Source organism: Heptranchias perlo, unplaced genomic scaffold (assembly GCF_035084215.1).
Source record: "Heptranchias perlo isolate sHepPer1 unplaced genomic scaffold, sHepPer1.hap1 HAP1_SCAFFOLD_53, whole genome shotgun sequence".
Lineage (NCBI taxonomy): Eukaryota > Metazoa > Chordata > Chondrichthyes > Hexanchiformes > Hexanchidae > Heptranchias > Heptranchias perlo.
In genome coordinates this window covers 5174329-5194466 of record NW_027139548.1, presented here as the reverse complement: position 1 = coordinate 5194466, position 20138 = coordinate 5174329, and the positions used below count along the sequence as shown (strand labels likewise).

General features: G+C 43.8%; 1 protein-coding gene across 1 annotated transcript; it reads left to right on the top strand.

The window, feature by feature from the left end:
• The first annotated feature begins 1445 nt into the window (after positions 1 to 1445).
• On the top strand, positions 1446 to 18988 carry LOC137315040 (beta-1,3-galactosyl-O-glycosyl-glycoprotein beta-1,6-N-acetylglucosaminyltransferase 3-like). Its single transcript, XM_067979996.1, has 5 exons — positions 1446 to 1505; positions 13131 to 13185; positions 15504 to 15555; positions 16898 to 17642; positions 18461 to 18988. Exons 1-5 carry the CDS (start codon positions 1446 to 1448, stop codon positions 18986 to 18988), a joined length of 1440 nt encoding a protein of 479 aa, XP_067836097.1.
• Positions 18989 to 20138: the final 1150 nt, after the last annotated feature.

Below are 20138 nucleotides of genomic sequence, written 5' to 3'. Positions count from 1 at the left end.
GTGAATCACAGACCACAGAATACCCAGCCTCTGACTTGCCCTTAAAGCGACAGTATTTATATGGCTTGTTCCTGTTAAGTTTCTGGACAATGGTGACCCCCAGGATGTTGATGGTGGGGGATTTGGCGATGGTAATGCCGTAATGCAGTCAAGGGGAGGTGGTTAGACTCTCCCTTGTTGGAGATGGTGATTGCCTCGCACTTGTCTGGGGCGAATGCTACTTACCACTTATCAGCCCAAACCTGGATGTTATCCAGGTCTGGCTGCATACGGGCACGGACTGATATTTTACCTGAGGGATTGAGAATGGAACTGAACACTGTGCAATCATCAGCGAACATCCCAATTTCTGACTTATGATGGAGAGAAGTTCATTGATGAACCAGCTGAAGATAGTTGGGCCAAGGACACTGCCCCGAGGAACTCCTACAGCAATGTCCTGAGGCTGACATGATTGGCCTCCAATAACCACTACCATCTACAATTGTGCTTGGTATGACTCCAGCCACTAGAGAGTTTTCCCCCTGATTCCCATTGACTTCAATTTTACTCGGGCTCCTTGGTGCCTTGATGTCAATGGCAGTCTCTCTCACCTCACCTCTGGAATTCAGCGCTTTCGTCCATGATTGGACCAAGGCTGTTATGATGTCTGGAGCCGAGTTGCCATGGCAGAACACAAACTGAATGTCGGTGAGCAGGTTATTGGTGAGTAAGTGCCGATTGAAAGCACTGTCGATGAGACCTTATATCACTTTGCTGATGATTGAGACTAGACTGATGGGGCGTTAATTGGCTGTACTGGATTTGTCTCCTGTTGGGTGGAGGTGGCTGCAGACCGAGGAGTTATCAACTGAAAGGAGACAAGGAACAACGGTACAAATAAAATGATGACCCGGGGCAATAGGTAGCACATCCTTTAGTGATCCATTTCTGTTGGAGGGACCGGGGAATCAGCCTCGCGCTACCTCGTATCGGGAAGAATGTTGATCGCCCGGTCCCCACGATTTACCGATCAGAGCAGCGCCTCACAGGCAGCGCGGACTGCGAGGATTCCCGCTGATATTCACTCATTTATCCCGGTGGATAAGCGACTCTGAAATCAGGACATCCTCGGAATTTCTTACATAATCATTTCCAGTGAGATAGTGAACAGTTGTGAAACAACAGGTTATATTGACTTACCGGGAAAACCAAAGGCTGCGAGAACAGGGAAGTAAATCTCCTTTATGTGAAGAATTGTTGGCTTTTCCATTTTTTAGAAGAATGTGTGAATTCGCTCACACTTTACGGTCCCGACTGGAGTGTATCTGAGATCTGTAAAGACTCCCCTTTTATAGAACAATCGGTGTCCCGGTGAAAAAATCAGGTTACACAATAAGTAGCGTTAGTTACAGTCACTTAACAAACAAGGCGCGATTTTCCTCTTCAGTGGGCAGGGGGCGCCAATGGGGAAATTGCACAGCTCAGTCCACGAAACTCCGTCCATTCACATCAATGAACGGAAAGTAATCCCTGAGGGAATATGCTCTGTGCACGCCCCGTGAACCGGGTTGGGAACATCCATCCTGGACACTGCTTCAGGTTCTTGATGCCTCATGAATTCAGTAAATACTTCACACATCCATTCCAGAATTAAAAAGTGTTTTGTACTGCGATGATCACTGGTGATGACTCAGCTCTAACATTAGGTGACCCGAATCTCGCATTACTATTTGAGACCCTGCTCTAACATTACTGGTCGAGACCCTGCTCTAACAATACTGGTGGTGATCCGACTCGAACATGAATGGTGATGTCCCTACTCTAACATTATTGGCGGTGACCCTGCTCTCACATGACTGGTGGTGAACCTCGTATAACATTACAGGTATTGACTCTACTCTAACATTACTGGTGGTGACCCTACTCCAATATTACAGATGGTGATCCGACTCTAATATTACAGGTGGTTACCCTGTACGAACATTACTGTTGGAGGCCCGACTATAACATTGCTGTTGGAGACCTTAATGTAACGTTACTGGTGGTGATCCTATTCTAATATTGCTGGCGGTGACCCTATTATTACGTTACAGGGCTGACCCAACTCTAACATTACTGGTGGAGACCCAACTCTAACATTCTGGTGGTTAACCTGCTCTAACATTGTTGGTGGTGATCCTACTCTAACAATACTGGTGGTGACTGTAGTCTAACATTATTGGTGGAGACCCTACTCTAATATTACTGGTGGAGAGCCTACTCTAGCATCCATTCACTCTCCCAATCCATTAATGGTGTCCATCGATTCACTTTTCCAATCCATTTATGGTTCCCGTCCACTCAATTCCTAATCTATTGATGGTATCCGTCCATTCATTCTCCCAATCCATTAACGGTATGCGTCCATTCACTTTCCCAATCCATTAATTGTTCCTGTCCATTCTTGTGTTCAAGTGGCCCATACACGGCAACAGACGCACAGAATCTCCTGTGCTGTGAATTCATGTATTTTCCAACGTCGTGGATGTCCTGTTCGAGAAAAGCTGGATTTGATATACTGACAAATAAATGCCCAGGAATCAGGCGAATCCTTGGTTTCCACCTTTAACCCCTCACTAAGGAATTGTCTGTGCTTTTCCCTCCGAGTTATCTGGAGGGGTGAATGTTACCTGATTCGGTTCCGGAACTGTCTTACATTTAACACAGTTCGGATCAAAACGAATTTAATTTACTCACCCTCGATTAGGTTATCCTAAAACTCATTCTTGCAAACAGTCAAGGAAGAAGCCAAGTCAAAGTCATGCACTTAATATTGTTAAACAGTTATAACCTGGTGAAGCTCCAGCTCTGGATTACAGGCATGTTGAACAGCGGAAGCAAAATGCGAAAGACAGTGTTAAGCGATTCCACAACCTGCGGATCAGATCAAAGCTCTGCAGTCCTGCCACATCTGGTCGTGAATGGTGGTGGACAGTTAAACAACTATGGGAAGAGGAGGCACTGTAAACATCCCCACCCTCAATGATGGCGGAGTCCAGCACGCGAGTACAAAAGACAAGGCTGAAGTGTTTGCAACCATCTTCAGCCAGAAGTGCCGAGTGGATGATCCATCTCGGCCTCCTCCTGATATCCACACCATCACAGAAGCCAGTCTTCAGCCAATTCGATCCACTTCACGTGATATCAAGAAACGGCTGAGTGCACTGGACACAGCAAAGGCTTTGGGACCCGACAACATACCTGCTGCAGTGCTGTAGCCTTGTGGTCCAGAACAAGCCTCGCCTCCAGCCAAACTGTTCCAGTACAGCTGCAATACTGGCATCTGTCCGACAAGGTGGAAAATTGCCCAGGTATGTCCTGTCCACAAAAGGCAGGACAAATCCAATCCGGCCATTTACCGCCCCATCAGTCTACTCTCAATCATCAGCAAAGTAACATTCGCGTCAGGCAAGTGCCAGGCAATAACCATCTCCAACAAGAGAGAGTCTAACCACCTCCCCTTGACATTCAACTTCATTACCATCGTAGAATATCCAGTGTCTGATCTGCTCTTGTAGCCAAAGTATTTATGTGGCTGGTCCAGTTCAGCTTCTGGCCAATGGTGACCCCCAGGATGATGATGGTGCGGGATTAGGCGATGCTAATGCCATTGGATGTCAACGGGAGGTGGTTGGACTCTCTCTTATTGGATACGGTCATCTTCTAGCACTTGTTTGACGCGAATGTTACTTGCCACTTATCAGCCCAAGCCTGGATCTTTTCCAGGTCTTGCTGCATATGGGCTCGGACTGCTTCATTAACTGAAGTGTTGCGAATGGAACTGTACACTGTGCAATCATCAGCGAACATCCCCATTTCTGACGTTATGATGGAGGGAAGGTCATCCATGAAGCAGCTGAAGACGGTTGGGCCGAGGACACTGCCTTGAGAAACTACTGCAGCGATGTTCTGGGGCTGAGATGATTGATCCCCAACAAGCTCGACGATCTTCCTTTGTGCTAGGTATGACTCCAGCCAATGGATAGTTTTCCCACTGTTTCCTTTTAACTTCAATTTTACTCGGGCCCCTTGATGCCACACTGGGTCAAATGTTGCCTTGATGTGAAGGGCAGTCACTCTCACCTCACCTCTGGAATTCATCTCTTTAATTCAGTTTTGGGCCAAGGCTGCAATGAGGCCTGGAGCCGAGTGGGCCTGGCGGAACCCAAACTGAACGTCAGTGAGCAGGTTATTGGTGATTCAGTGCCGCTTGATGGCACTGTCGACGACCCCTTCCATCACTTTGCACATGATTGAGAGTAGACTGATGGGGCGGTAATTGGCTGGATTGGAATTTTTCCTTCTTTATGTCTGTGCCGGCCGAGAAAGAGCTTTCGAGCCTAATCCCAATTTCCAGCACTTGGTCCATAACCATGTCGGTTATGGCACTTCAAGTGCATATCCAAGTACGTTTTAAATGAGTTCAGGTTTTCTACCTCGACCACCATTTTAGGCAGTGAGTTCCACATCCCGACCTCCCACTGGATGATAAAAATTCTCTGTAGCTCCCATCTAATCCTTCTACCAATTATGTTAAATCTATGTCCTCTCATCCCTGGCAACCCTGCTAAAGGAAATAGCTCCTCCTTATCCACTCGATCTAGGCCCCTCATAATTTTACACACCTCACTTAAATCTCCCATCAGCCTCCATTGTTCCAAGGAGAACAAACCCAGCCTATCCAATCATTCCTCAGAGCTAAATTTCTTCAGTCCTTGCAACATCCTATTATATCTCCTCTGTACCGTCTCGAGTACATCTTTCCTGTTATGTGGTGACCAGAACTGCATGCAATACTGAAGCTGTGGCCTAACCACTGCTTGATACACTTCCAGCATAACCTCCCTGCTATTGTATTCTATGCCTCGGCTAATAAAGTAACGTTTCCTAAAGTGCGGTGCCCAGAACTGGACACAATAGTCCAGTTGTGGCCGACCCAGTGTTTCAGAAAGGTTCATCATGACATCCATACTTTTGCACTCTATGCCTCTATTTATAAAGCCCAAGATTCCGTACGCTTTTTAACCTCTTTCTCAACCTGCCCTGCCACCTTCAACGATTTTTCTATATCTACCCCCAGATCTCTCTGTTCCTATAACCCTTTTAGAGTTGTGCCCTCTAGTTTATATTGACTCTCCTCGTTCTTCCTGCTTAAATGCATCAGTTCGCATTTTTCTGCATTAAATTTCATCAACCACGTGTCTGTCCATGCCAGCAGCCTGGCTATTTCCTCTGAAATGTCTATCACTATCCTCCTCACTGTTTATACCCTTCCAAGTTTTAAGTCATCTGCACATTTTGAGTTTATGCCATGTACTCGCAAAGTCCAAGTCATTTATCTATATCAAGAAAAGCAGTGGTCCCAGCACAGTCCCCTGGTGAACACCGCAGTACACTTCCCTCCAGTCCGAAAAACAGCCGTTCACCACTACTCTCTGTTTCTTGTCACTTAGCCAATACGGTATCCATGTTGCTACTGCCCCCTTTATTCGATGGGCCGCAATCTTGATGCTAAGCTTACCATGCAACACTTTATCAAAAGCCTTTTGGAAGTCCATATATACTACATCAGCTGCATTGCCCTCATCTCCCCTCTCTTGGAACTCATCAAAAAACTTTGTCAGGTTAGTTAAACACGATTTGTCTTTTACAATCCGTGCTGGCTTTCCCTAATCAATCCACCTCGCACAAGTGACTGTTAATTCTGCCCCGGATTATCGTTTCTAAAAGTTTCCCCGCCACTGAGATTAAACTGATTGGCCTACATTTGCTGGGTTCATCCTGACACACTTTTTTGAATTAGGGCGTAGCTTTTGCAATTCTACGATCCTCTGACACCACCCCCGTATCTATGGATGTTTGGAAGATTATGGCCAACAGCTCCGCAATTTCCACCCTTACTTCCATCAGCAAGCTAGGATGCATCCCATCCGGACCGGGTGAATTATCCACTTTAAGTACAATCAGCCTTTTAAGTACCACTTCTTTATCATTTTCAGCCATCCTGTATCTCAACTCTATCTTCCTTTACTGAGAGTCTGGCACGATCAACCACATGGGCAATTTTTGTATCATCTGCAAACTTTTTAATCATAGCCCTTACATTTAAGTCTAAATCTTGAATATATTCCACAAAAAGCAAGGGTCCTCGTACTGAGCCCCGTGGAACCCCACTGGAAACAGCCTTCCGGTCACAAAAACACCCGTCGACCATTAGCTTTTGCTTCCTGCCACTGATTCAATTTTGGATCCAACTAGCCACTTTCCCTTGCATCCCATGGGCTTGTACTTTTTTTGACCATTCTGCCTTGGGCCTCAGGGATGAGCTGCTGCAAGGTGAATTAAAGGAGTTAAGAGATAAATTAAAAAGCAGAAGCTCAAAGGAAGTGATCTCAGGATTACTACCAGTGTCACGTGCGAGTGAACATCGGAACAGGAGAATAGATCGGATGAATGCGTGGCTTCAGGGATGGTGTAGGAGGGAGGGATTTAGATTCCTGCGACATTGGGACTGGTTCTGGGGAAGGTGGGACCTATATAAGCGGGACCGGGACCATTGTCCTCGCGGGGGTATTTGCTCGTGTTGTTGGTGAAGGTTCAAACTCGAGTGGCAGGGGGTTGGGCAACTGAGCGGGGTGTCAGAAGGGAGTCAAGTTGAGAGGAGCAAGAGTGGGGAAGGCCCAGGGAAAATTTACAATAAAATTATAGAAACAGTTGTTCAAGAACAAGTGAAAGGGAAAAGCGTACAGCAGCTTAAAGAAAGTATACTTTAGACACTACAGATAATGTGAAAATTATTAGGTGTAAAGATATTAATCCAGCATCAAAGCTGAAGGTCAGGCTATGGTGTGTGGTTCAACTACGAGTTCTATACACAAATGCACGGAGTATAAGGAATAAATTTAATGAACTCCAGGTTCAAATTCAAATTGGAGGGTATGACATGATCGATTTTACTGAGACATGGCTACAGGATGGTCAGGATTGGTAACAATATATACCGGGTTATAAAGTCTACAGGAGAGATAGGGAAAATTGAAGAGGGGGAGGAGTAGCCTTCGTGATAAAGGAGGACATACCGAGAGGTAAGCAGCCAACAGAGACATTATGGGTTGAATTGAGAAATAGGCAAGGATCTCAGACTACAGTGGGTGTTGTGCATAGGGCCTCTGGCAGCAGCTCTGAAGTGCTAGATTGTATAAATGCAGAGATTAGGCAAGCGTGTAACAAAGGCAGAGTGGTGTTAATGGGGGACTTTAACCTTCACATAGATTGGGAAAAGCAGACTCGCAACTGTCAGAAAGGTAGTGATTTTCTTGAGTGTGTTTGGGATAGTTTTCCACAGCAGTATGTCCTACAAGCAACAAGGGGGCAAGCCATACTAGATTTAGTAATGAGTAATGAGTAATGAACCAGATTTAGTTAACAGCTTAACTGTGCGCGAACATCAATCCAATAGCGATCATCACATGATCGAGTTCAAGGCAGTGTTTGAAAGTGAATCAGCTGCTAAGATCCGAGACTTGGGTAAGGCCGACTTCAAAGAGACTGTCCACAATAAACTGGGCAAATCTGTTAATGGGTAAAACGACTGACGATCAGTGGGGAATGTTTAAAGAAACATTTGACGAGATACAGAACTGGTTTATGCCCCTGAGGGGCAAGAACTCGACTTGTCAAAAAAAACAGCCATTGACAACTAAAGAGGTAAGGACATTATAAGACATAAGGAAAGGGCATTAAAAAATGCAAAAAATGGCACAGATCCTGGCGAATGGGCAAGATACAAAGATCAACAAAGGGTCACAAAACAGATGGTAAGGGCTACAAAAAGAGAGTATGAAAATAAACTTCCAAGGGATATCAAAACAATTACGAAGAACTTTTATAGTTATATTCGGAAAAAGCGGGTGGTCGGGAGCAGTGTTGGCCCCTTAAAAACTGAAATGGTGAAATGGTGGACATGTTGAATAATTACTTTGCGTCAGCATTTACAGTCGAAAAAGAGGATAGCATACCGGAAATCCCAAGAAAACTAATATTGAATCGGGGAAAGGGACTCAATAAAATTAGCATGAGTAAAACAAGATAAATGAAGAAAATAATAGCACTAAACAGTAACAAATACCTGGATGTTTTCCATCCCAGGGTTTTAAAGAAAGTAGGTGAGTACATTGCAGATGCCCTAACTATAATCCTTTAAAGTTATCTAGATTTAGGATACGTCCCTCCAGATTGGAAAACTGCACATGTCACTCCGCTTTTTAAGAAAGGAGAGAGAGGGAAACCCGGGAATAATACATCAGTTAGCCTGACATCTGTTGTGGGGAAAATGCTGGAGTCTATAATTAAGGATAGGGTGACTGAACACCTTGAGAATTTTCAGTTAATCAGAGAGAGCCAGGTCGTGGCTCACAAATCTGATTGAATTTCTTGAAGAGGTTGCTAAAGTAGTGGACAAGGGAATGTCAATGGATATTATTTATATGGACTTCCAGAAGGCATTTGATAAAGTCTCACATAAGAGACTGTTAGCTTTGCTGGAAGACTATGGAATCGAGAGAATAGCACGGACTTGGTTAGGACGTTGGCTGAGCGAAAAGCGACAGAAAGTTGCGATAATAGTTAGGTACTCACATTGGCAGGATTTCACAAGTGGTGTTCGGCAGGGATCTGTCCAGGGGCCTCAATTATTCAAAATATTTATTAACGACTTAGATGAAGGCATAGAAAGTCTCATAACTAAGTTTGCCGATGACACAATGGTTGGTGGTATTGTAAGCTGTGTAGATGAAAACATAAAAATACAAAGCGATATTGATAGATTAGGTGAATGGGCAAAACTGTGGCAAATATAATTCAATGTACACAAATGTGAGGTCATCCACTTTGGACCAAAAAAGGATAGAACAGGGTACTTTGAAAATGGTAAAAGGTTAAAAACAGTGTATATCCAAAGGGACTTAGGGGTTCAGGTGCATAGATCATTGAAGTGTCATGAACAGGTGCAGAAATTAATCAATAAGGCTAATGGAATGTTGGCCTTTATATCCAGAGGACAAGAGTCCAAGGGGGCAGAAGTTATGCTGCAGCTATACAAAACCCTGGTTAGACCGCACCTGGAGTACTGTGAGCAGTTCTGAACACCGCACCTTCGGAAGGACATATTGGCCTTTGAGAGAATGCGGCGTAGGTTTACTAGAATGACACCCGGACTTCAAGGGTTAAGTTACGAGGAGAGATTATGCAAATTGGGGTTCTATTCTCTGGAGTTTGGAAGGTTAAACGGTGATCTGATCGAAGTTTATAAGACTTTAAGGGGAATAGATAGGATGGATAGAGAGAAACTATTTCCGCTGGTTGGGGATTCTCGGACTCGGGGGCACTGTCTAAAAATTGATGCGAGCTCAATTGCTGATTTTAAATCTAACAGATAGCTTTTTCCCAACCAAAGTTATAATGGGACATGGGCCAAAGGCAGGTATATGGAGTTAGATCACAGATCAGCCATGATCTTCTGAAATGGCGGAGCGGCTCGAGGAGCTGAATGGCCCACTCCTGTTCCGATGTTCCTCTGTTCCTATAATTCGAGTCTGTCCTTTCGTATAACGATTCGTGACTTCCCTCCTACCAGATTAAAATTCGAGCAGTTATTTTTAAAATAAACATCAATGATGGGCCCTCCGACCTGTTGGTAATTCGAGTCGTTACTTTTTATAGAACGATTAACAATGGACCCTCGGACCTGTTTATAATTTAAGTAGTAACTTTTTATGTATGGATTAGAGATGTGCAATCCAAACTTGATATTTTGTGCAGTTTCTTATATATAGATTAGTGATGGACCCTCCTACCTGTTGGTTATTCGAATAGATACTTTTAATATATAGATTAGTGATGGGCCCTCCTACCTGTTGGTTATTCGAATAGATACTTTTTTTATATAAAGATTAGTGATGGGCCCTCCTACCTGTTGGTTATTCGAATAGATACTTTTTTATATAAAGATTAGTGATGGGCCCTCCGACCTGTTGGTTATTCGAATAGATACTTTTTATATATAGATTAGCGATGGACCCTCCTACCTGTTGGTTATTCGAATAGATACTTTTAATATATAGATTAGTGATGGGCCCTCCTACCTGTTGGTTATTCGAATAGATACTTTTAATATATAGATTAGTGATGTGCCCTCCTACCTGTTGGTTATTCGAATAGATACTTTTATATATAGATTAGTGATGGGCCCTCCTACCTGTTGGTTATTCGAATAGATACTTTTAATATAAAGATTAGTGATGGGCCCTCCTACCTGTTGGTTATTCCAATAGATACTTTTAATATATAGATTAGTGATGGGCCCTCCTACCTGTTGGTTATTCGAATAGATACTTTTATACATAGATTCGTGATGGGCCCTCCTACCTGTTGGTTATTCGAATAGATACTTTTAATATAAAGATTAGTGATGGGCCCTCATACCTGTATGTTATTCGAATAGATACTTTTAATATAAAGATTAGTGATGGACCCTCCTACCTGTTGGTTATTCGAATAGATACTTTTAATATAAAGATTAGTGATGGACCCTCCTACCTGTTGGTTATTCGAATAGATACTTTTTATATAAAGATTAGTGATGGGCCCTCCTACCTGCTGGTAATTGGAGTACTTCCTTTTTTATTTCAAGAATGTTTTCCTTTCTTTCCCATTTTTCTCATCGGAGTAAATATTTTTTTTTATAATGAATGGTGATGGGCCCTCCTACCTGTAGGTAAGTAAAATAGTTACTGTTTATATATAGATTAGTGATGGACCCTCTTACCTGTAATTCATTAAAACACTTACATTTTATATGAAGATTAGTGATGGACCCTCCGACGTGGATGTAATTCGAACACTTGCATTTTGTATAAATATTAGTGATGGGCCCTCCTAACCGTAGGTAACTCGAATGCTTAATTTTATATAAATATTAGTGATGGACTCTCCCACCTGTTTGTAATTTGAATAGATACTTTATAAATAAAGATTAATGATGGAGCCTCCCAACAATTTGGAATTACATAAATTTAAAACAGAAATAGACAGTTTCCTACAATTAAAGGGAATTCGGGATGACGGGGAGCGGGCAGGAAATTGGACATGAGTTTAGATTTGAGGTTAGGATCAGATCAGCCGTGATCTTATTGAATGGCGGAGCAGGCTCGATTGGCCTATTCCTGCTCCTATTCCTTATGTTCTTATGTTCTTATAATTCGAGTACTTACTTTTTATTTAAAGCTTAGTAATGGACCCTCCGACCTGTTGGTTATTTCAGAGGTTACTTTTTATATAAAGGTCAGTGATAGGCCCTCCTACCTTTTGCTAATATAATAATTACTTTTTTATATAAAGATTAATGATGGGCCCTTCTACCTGTTAGAAATTTAAATAGTTAATTACACAAGACCAGTGACCAGGATCCTTTTATCTGTGAAGGAGATCGCTTCAATCCTGTGGTCGGTTTGAAACTAACACATTTCTGAGGTCAATTTATCTCAAATGGCAACAACCCCTCCTTGTTTTATTCGTTGAGTGAGTTTGATAGATAAACGCCTCATTAACATGAACTTATTTCACCAAAAACAGAAGCTCCTGCTCTATTCTCCCAGCTAATTCACATCCTTTTCCAACTGACCGAAACTGACATTGTGGTGTGAATCAGTAATTAATTATTTTAATTAATCGGTGTAAACATTTTTGTCGATCTTTCTCCGATCCTGTGACTGGATCGCGCTCGGGCGGGCCTCATGTCACCAGAGGCTGATTGTCCAGGTGCTCGGCAGAGAGCGATGATCCACCAGTGCGAATGTATTAACCCTTTACTAAGCTGAGCTACGTGTTCAGTGTGAATTGCTGGTCCCGCCTTTGATTAGTTCAATAAGAAAAACACTGGGCAAAGAAAGGTTGATTGAGTGTTACAGTAAAAATCCGCAAGAAAGTACAAGGACAGGTTCCAATCCCTGTCTGTCTGAACTGCAATTTTTAAAGAAGGAAGGAGGCGCAACTTGGGCAGGATGGGGTAAATCCCCAAAGTCCGTGTTACTGCTTTCTGTCCGACAGCCGCTCTTAAATTGTGCCCGTGTGGAGACTGGTGGGGACCAGGAGTGGGTTTAGCCCTGAAATGTCCGGTGTAAAATTGACTCCCCCCTGAGATCGCACACTCACTGAATAATCGCATCCTCGGCGCTGGAGAACACATCAGACCGCTGGAAATAGGCTTCAGAGAGAAAGGTGAACGGGAGGAATGAAAGAATAAAACATGGAACAGAAGCTGAGAATCTACATGAACTTACCTTAAACCTGCAATGATTTTCTGCCTCTTTATTTCCGTGCAGATTTTGAAGGTTATATCCTTGTTATTTCATCACAACTAATCAGATAAACTTTCCTTTTTTTCAATTTGGCAAGTCACAAATTGGGAATTTGATCTGATCCTTGTTGTGAGATTCAGAGCGATATTTGATCTGATCCTTGTTGTGAGATTCAGAGCGATATTTGATCTGACCCTTGTTGTGAGATTCAGAGCGATATTTGATCTGATCCTTGTTGTGAGATTCAGAGCGATATTTGATCTGACCATTGTTATTTGAGATTCAGAGCGATATTTGATCTAACCCTTGTTATATGAGATTCAGAGCGATATTTGATCTGATCCTTGTTGTGAGATTCAGAGCGATATTTGATCTGACCCTTGTTATTTGAGATTCAGAGCGATATTTAATCTAACCCTTGTTATATGAGATTCAGAGCGATATTCCCTTTTTCTCTCTAATTTCCCCTTTGTTTTTTGACCAGAATTAGGGATTTGCTCGGGCCGGAGACAGATCCTCATGCGACGGCCCCAAACTTCACCAATATTTATTTTGAAGTGAACTCTCCTGCCACAGACCTTCCCTTTTGTTCTTTACTCTTCTCCCCAATCTTTCCCTGGCACTGGACTTGCTGAAAATCTTGAACTCTTTTCATATCTTCTAGTTCTGACGAAATATCTTCGACCTGAAACGTTAACCACAGACGATGACTGACTTGCTGAGCTTCTCCAGTATTTTCTGGTTTTATTTCAGATTTCCATCATCCACAGTATTTTGCTTTTGAGCACGTGTACAGATAACCCTTCAGGTAAGTCTTTGTTTGTACGGATGGGGGGCATGGGGAGCACGGTGACATAGGTTGGCATGGGTTGGCACGGGGCATAGTTTGGCATGTGTTGGTACGGGGCATAGGTTGGTACGAGGGTCGTCAGTAATGGGTGGACCGATCTGGCGTCAGATCGGCGAGGGGTGTGGGTGTCTGGATCGGGGAATATCGCGGGTGTCCGCGATCGTTGATGGGGTTGGGGGGGGGGGGGGGCGGAATCTTGGGTCAGTGCCGGGTTCCGTGATTGGGGTCGGGGGTCCGCGATCGTTGCAGGCGGATGGACATTGGGTTTGGGGGTCCGCGATCGGCGATCGGCGCTCGGCTTGTTCGGTTGAATAGAAAACTCTCAGCTTAAATCAGCGATGGATGGAAACAAGCAAGAAGGAGAAGGTCTGTGGCGGGAGAGTTCTAGTCGGAAAGAGGAGATCAGTGGCGGGAGAGTTTTGGTCGGAAAGAGAAGGTCTGTGGCGGTAGAGTTCAAGCAGGAAAGAGAAGAACAGGGCACTTTCTAAATGGCAAAAAGTTAAGAACAGTGGACGTTCAAAGGGATTTAGGGGTTCAGGTGCACAGAACATTGATTGTCATGAACATGTGCAGAAAATAGTTAACAAGGCTAATGGAATGCTGACCTTTATATCTAGAGGACTGGAGTACAAGGGGGCAGAAATTATGGTGCAGCTATACAAAACCCTGGTGAGACCGCATCTGGAGTACTGTGAGCAGTTCTGGGCACCGAACCTTCGAAAGGACATATTGGCCTTGGAGGGAGTGCTGTGCAGGTTTACTGGAATGATACCCGGACTTCAAGGGTTAAGATACGAGGAGAGATTACACAAATTGGAGTTGTATTCTCCAGAGTTTCGAAGGTTAAGGGATGATCGGATCGAAGTTTATAAGATATTGAGGGGAACAGATCGGCTGGATAGTGAGAAACCATTTCTGCTGGTTAGGGATTCGAGGGGGCGCAGTCCAAAAATTAGAGCCACACCTTTCTGGAGTGAGATTAGAAAACACTTCTACACACAAAGGGTGGTAAAAGTTAGGGACTCTCTTCCGCAAACGGCAATTGATACCAGCTCAATTACTAATTTTAAATCTGAGATAGATAGCTTTTTGGCAACCAAAGATATAAAGGGATATGGGCCAAAGGCAGGTATATGGAGTGAGATCAGGGAACAGCCATGATCTTATCAAATGGCGGAGTGGGCTCGAGGGGCTGAATGGCTTCGTCCTGTTCCAATGTTCCTATGTATGAGGCGGGTGAGTTCCAGCAGGAAAGAGAAGGTCTGTGGCGGGAGAGTTCACTCGAAGACAAATATTGGGGAAGTTTGGGGCCGACGCTTGAACCTCTGTCTCCGGCCCGAGTAAATACTTAATCTGGGTCAAAAAACAAAGGAGAAATGAGAGAGTGAAATGAAATATCGCAATACATCCCTCGGAATTACCATCACAATCTGTCCTCAAACATTGTCTCTTTTCGGACACTCCCATCCCGTGATTACTCTGTGATAGCCAAGCTGAAAAAGAGGAAAATTCAATCTTTATACCGACTCTAGTGCAGGAATGAGCTTTTCTGCATTTAACAATGTGACGGGTGTATCTAATGAAGATTTACAGTGATAAATGTAACTTTGGAATGTCAGTGATCTTTCCCCCAGTGGCTGAGGCGATTGATGCTCAGGGATAGTTTAATTCACCGGTTAAATGGTTAATGTCCTCACCGACAGAAACAGCTCAGCTCACTGACAAGACACCGGCACTTGGGCCCTGTGTTGAAAGTGCAAACATCAGGAAATCGCTTGGACTTTTAGCGAACAATGTCCCAGATGGAAATGTAACAATTTATTTCGAACCATGTGTCTGTTTTACTGAACTTCCCTGGAACAAGAAGAGAGAAAGTAAAATTGAGAATAAACTTTGTTCACAGTAGAAGCAGCAGCGAATTGTCAAATCGGTTCGATATGATTTCGTCAGAGAGGCCGCTCCCTGTCCTGAAACAACTGAGGAATGTTTTAGTTGAAATCCATCCTGAGGTGCGGCAGCTGCTTTCACACAGAGAGTGAGCTCTGAATCTCATAAAACAAGGCTCAGGTCAAATTCCAAACTTGGGACTTGCCAAAATAAACAAGGAAATTCTGCCTGACTGGTTGTAAGGAAATAAAATGAAATAACCTGCAAAATCCACAGGGTAATAAAGAAACTGACAATCATTGCCGAACCGAGACAAGGTTCATGCAATTTCTAAGCTTCAGTTCCGTGTTTTATTCTTTCATTCCTCGCGTTCTCCTTTCTCTCTAAAGCCTATTTCCCGCGGTCTGATGTGTTCTCCAGCGCCGAGGATGCGACAATTCTGTAAGTGTGCGATCTCAGGGGGGAGCCCATTTTACACCGGACATTTCAGGGATGAACCCACTCCTGATCCCCACCAGTCTCCCCACGGACACATTTTAAGAGCGGCTCCAGCACAGAAAGCAGGAACACGGACTTTGGGGATTTAGCCAGTCCTGATCCAGTGACGCCTCCTCCCGACTTCAGAATTTGCAGTTCAGACAGACAGGGATTGGAACCCTGTCCTGTAACTCCGTACGCTACTGATGTCGCCCTGGACTCTCGGAGGGGCAGTACTGAGGGAGCGCTGTCCGATGCGTGATGCCGTGTTTCAAATGAGAGTCTACCCTCTCAGGTCGAAGTTTGTTATTCCACTGCCCCGGTGTACCGGCCAATATTTGTGCCTCAATCAACATCACTGAAACAGGTTATCCGGTCATTATCACATTGGTGTTCGTGGGATCTTGCTGTACACAAAAGCAACTGCCGCGTTTCCAACATTACAACTGTGACGACACTGGCCGTAAAGCCTCTTGGGACATCCTGAGGTTATGAAAGGCGCTGTGTGAATGTTCGTCTTTCTTTTTTTCTCTCGTCCATGTTTGACGCTATGCTCTCTTGTTCTGGACTCTGTTATCGCTTTCCTCGTCCTTTCCGTTTAAGGTCTTGAATCTTTCATGAGACCCGCCCGAGCCTTCTCCCTTCTTTCAGTAAAAGTTTACGGAAAAGCCTAAGTTACGAAAAAGGCAATAGAGAATGTGGAAATTGTACACCGACTGACAGCGGTTACACGAGGGAGAAACCGATTACAGGGACTTTTGTGAAGTGAAAATTGAATCTCTGCGACAAGAAATTGAGACGCTAAATGCCTCCAAACGGTACACCGACTGACAGCGGTTACACGAGGGAGAAACCTATTACAGGGACTTTTGTGAAGCGAAGATTGAATCTCTGCGACAAGAAATTGAGACGCTAAGTGCCACAAAGCGCAAAGAGCGGAGAGAGTGAGCGAGTGACTGATTGAGAGAGTGAGGGAAGGTGCAAGGTCTGACCGATCACAAAGGCACACTGGAAGTGGGACAAGACACCAGGAGCAGGTGCGACCTGTCCAACAGAGCTGACAGCTGAAACCCAATGAAGCCACAATAGCTGTTGTCATCCCCGAGCATCCGATTTGAATTCATTGGTGCCTGAAAATTCGGTACCAAATTTATCCAAATTCCGGGAACAAAGTGCCGACTTGTCAAGAGCACAATTCCTCAAAGTTTATATTTGCATAAGAAATATATCTGGAAATCGGATCACAGATTTACATTTTAAATACTCGTGAAAGGGCAATGATGATATTAGCATGGGGTTCTTACAGGCGGGCGGTACTGATGTCAACCCTGTGCGGACTCGCTGTGACTTTTCTTGGTGGATATTTTTCCCGGAGAGGAAATCTGTTGGTAAACTATTGGAAACCAGTTAAACTAAAACCAGGTTATGTTGAGCGAAATGCATCTCTCAATAAGTCAGAAATGAACTCGAGTTGCTGGAAGATAATTAGCGGTGACCCGGAATCCGTTGAAAAAGCTCTAATCAATTCGATTACAATCGCAAACAAACACAAAGTCTTCACTGAAATCGATTACTTAACAATGACCCGAGACTGCGATTCTTTTGTTAAAAACCGCAAATACATCAGTTTCTCCTCAAGCACCGAGGAACGCGATTTCCCTCTGGCCTATTCTATGGTGATCTATGAAAAGATCGAGATGTTTGAGAGGCTCTTAAGAAGCATTTACGCTCCTCAGAATGTGTACTGCGTCCACGTGGACAGGAAGTCTCCAAAACAGTTTCACTCGGCCGTCCAGGCCATCGCCTCTTGTTTCAGTAATGTCTTCGTTGCCAGTAAATTAGAGACGGTGACGTACGCGTCATGGTCCAGGGTTCAGGCTGATCTGAATTGCATGGAAGAGCTGCTGAGGAGCTCAGTCCCGTGGAGATATCTCATCAATGTGTGTGGACAAGACTTTCCAACGAAAACCAACCGAGAGATGGTCAACAGTCTCATTGCCATGAACGGCTCAAATGTGATAGATTCGGACCGTCCACCGGGATACAAACAGGTAAATGCGCCAGCTTCATGTCTGCTCAGCCGCCAAAGGGGGCAGTGGAAGCGGTTATATGTAATCAAAAGGAACTGAATGGATATTTGAAGGAGTGGATGATTGGAACTTGCTCATCATCAAATTGCAGTTACACCACACGTCACCTGAATCACAAGGGGTGTGACATTACCTCCTGCCGGTGGTCTCACATCTCCCGCTTCACTTCATTGGAGAGTCAAGCGCTGACTTGAACCTCGAGTTAGGCTGCCTCATGCCCCACGTCTTATGTTTGAAATCACTCGGTTTGGGCACGAGAATAGAAGGATAACTTCAGAGGAACATAGCAACATAGGAACATGTAGAATAATAGAAGGATAACTTCCTATTTACCGTATTGGGCCCTCTTCCCAGGGAACTGGCAGATGATCATTTGCTGTTAAATACATTGTTTTCAAAGCCTTGACACACTTTTCTTTCAGATGCGATTGTTGATTGGCTTATTTTATTTCACGTGTCTAAATTCCATACTTGTGGGTGACCAGAGCAATTCTAAATAACCAATCTGACCTAATCTGCTGACATTTCCCGTATCATTTCCCTTCAATCGGCCATTAGTCGCTGTGCAGTGAGCCTCCACCTTATCATTTCTGCTAGATTTCCTCTTTTGAGCTGCTCTATGTATCAGAATTTTATATGCAAAATTTATACAAGCAAAAAAACATTATCTAAAGTCTAAATTTATCATTATTCGATACCGCTGTTAGTTATGTTACGGTAGAAATAAAATAGGATGACGTTGGAAAATGAGAAATGATTGCTCTTTTCTTGACTTTCAGAGACGATGGAAGTTTCATTATGATATCCGTGGAACTGTGGTTTTAACAGATCGAGAGAAGAGCCCCCCTCCCATACGGAGCCCCATGTTTGTGGGGGCCGCATACATTATGGTCACCAGAGAATTTGTGAGTAATTTATTTGTGAACTCGGAAATCCAGGCGTTTTTCAAGTGGTCGGAGGACACCTACAGCCCCGATGAACACATCTGGGCGACCCTGCAGAGAATGCCCGAGGTACCCGGCTCCATTCCAGACACTCCCAGGCACCGTAGGGGTGACCCACCAATCCTTACTCGAGCAGTGAAGTGGTCTTTTGAGGCTGGTGATGTTGAGAAAGGTGCCTTATATCCGCCTTGTACAGGAAGGTACCGCCATCAAGTCTGTGTTTATGCTTCTGCAGATCTGCACTGGATCGTCCAACAGAAACCCTTGTTCGCCAACAAGTTTGACCCTGAAGTGGACAACACAGCTGTACAATGTATGGAGGAATATGTCCGACATCGACCGATTCACAGAACAGGAAGTTAACAGTGAATGGGGAGATATAGGTCCCAGGCAGAAGACAGGGCTGTAACAGCGAATCGATAAGTATTTCTGATGAAGCAATGTGCTGAATAATAATGGGGGGATCTGTTACACATAAACAAAAATAAATAACAGGGGATCTATCGTTAGCTCAAAGAGAATCATTGTAATCAATATAACCATGACAGCGGATGTATCATTAATTCCAACGAGAGCATAGTAACTAATTGGACTGTAATAGTGGTTGCATCAATCGTTCAAACTGGAACATTGTAAATAATGGGATTTTTCTCGTGGTTGCATCAATGGCTCAAATTGAAAAATTTTAACAAATGGTACTGTAATCGTGGCTGCAACCATCGTTCAAACTGGAACATTGTAACTAATAGGACGACAATAGTGACTGCATCAATCGTTCAAACTGGAACATTGAAACCAAAAGGACTACAACAGTGACTGCATCAATCGTTCAAACTGGAACTTTGTAACTAATAGGACTACAATAGTGACTGCATCAATCGTTCAAACTGGAACATTGTAACGAATAGGACAAAAAACAGTGACTGCATCAATCGTTCAAACTGGAACATTGTAACCAATAGGACTACAATAGTGACTGCATCAATCGTTCAAACTGGAACATTGTAACTAATGGGACTGTCATCGTGTCTGCATCAATCGTTCAAACTGGAACTTTGCCATGAATCGGACTGCGTGGATGTCGCTTTGCCTGTGTGTAAATGAGGATCAGGCAGAGTTGTTGTGGATTGAAGCAGCTGTGGAGGTGAATCACGTGTTACAGTGAAAGTCTGCAGCCGACAGGTTAATTATTTGCAACATCACAGACTTTTACTGCCCAGAAGGAAGACATTCGGCCCATCGTACCTCTGAAGGATATTTGCCCGTTCAAGGAAATAATTTCTGTCCACCCACCCTATCCACTCCCTTTAACCTGTTGAAATACAAGACAAATTATGAAACCTACATCCCTAACAATTTCTAATCCAAGTGCAAAGGCTGCCTCCAATTCCATGCGCTCTAATTGTTGCCAATTATTTTTGTGAGGAACCTTATCAAATGTTTTCTGCAACTCCACATCGATAAATTCCATAGATACCATTTTGTCTACTTTATAAGTGAGCTCCTCAAACAA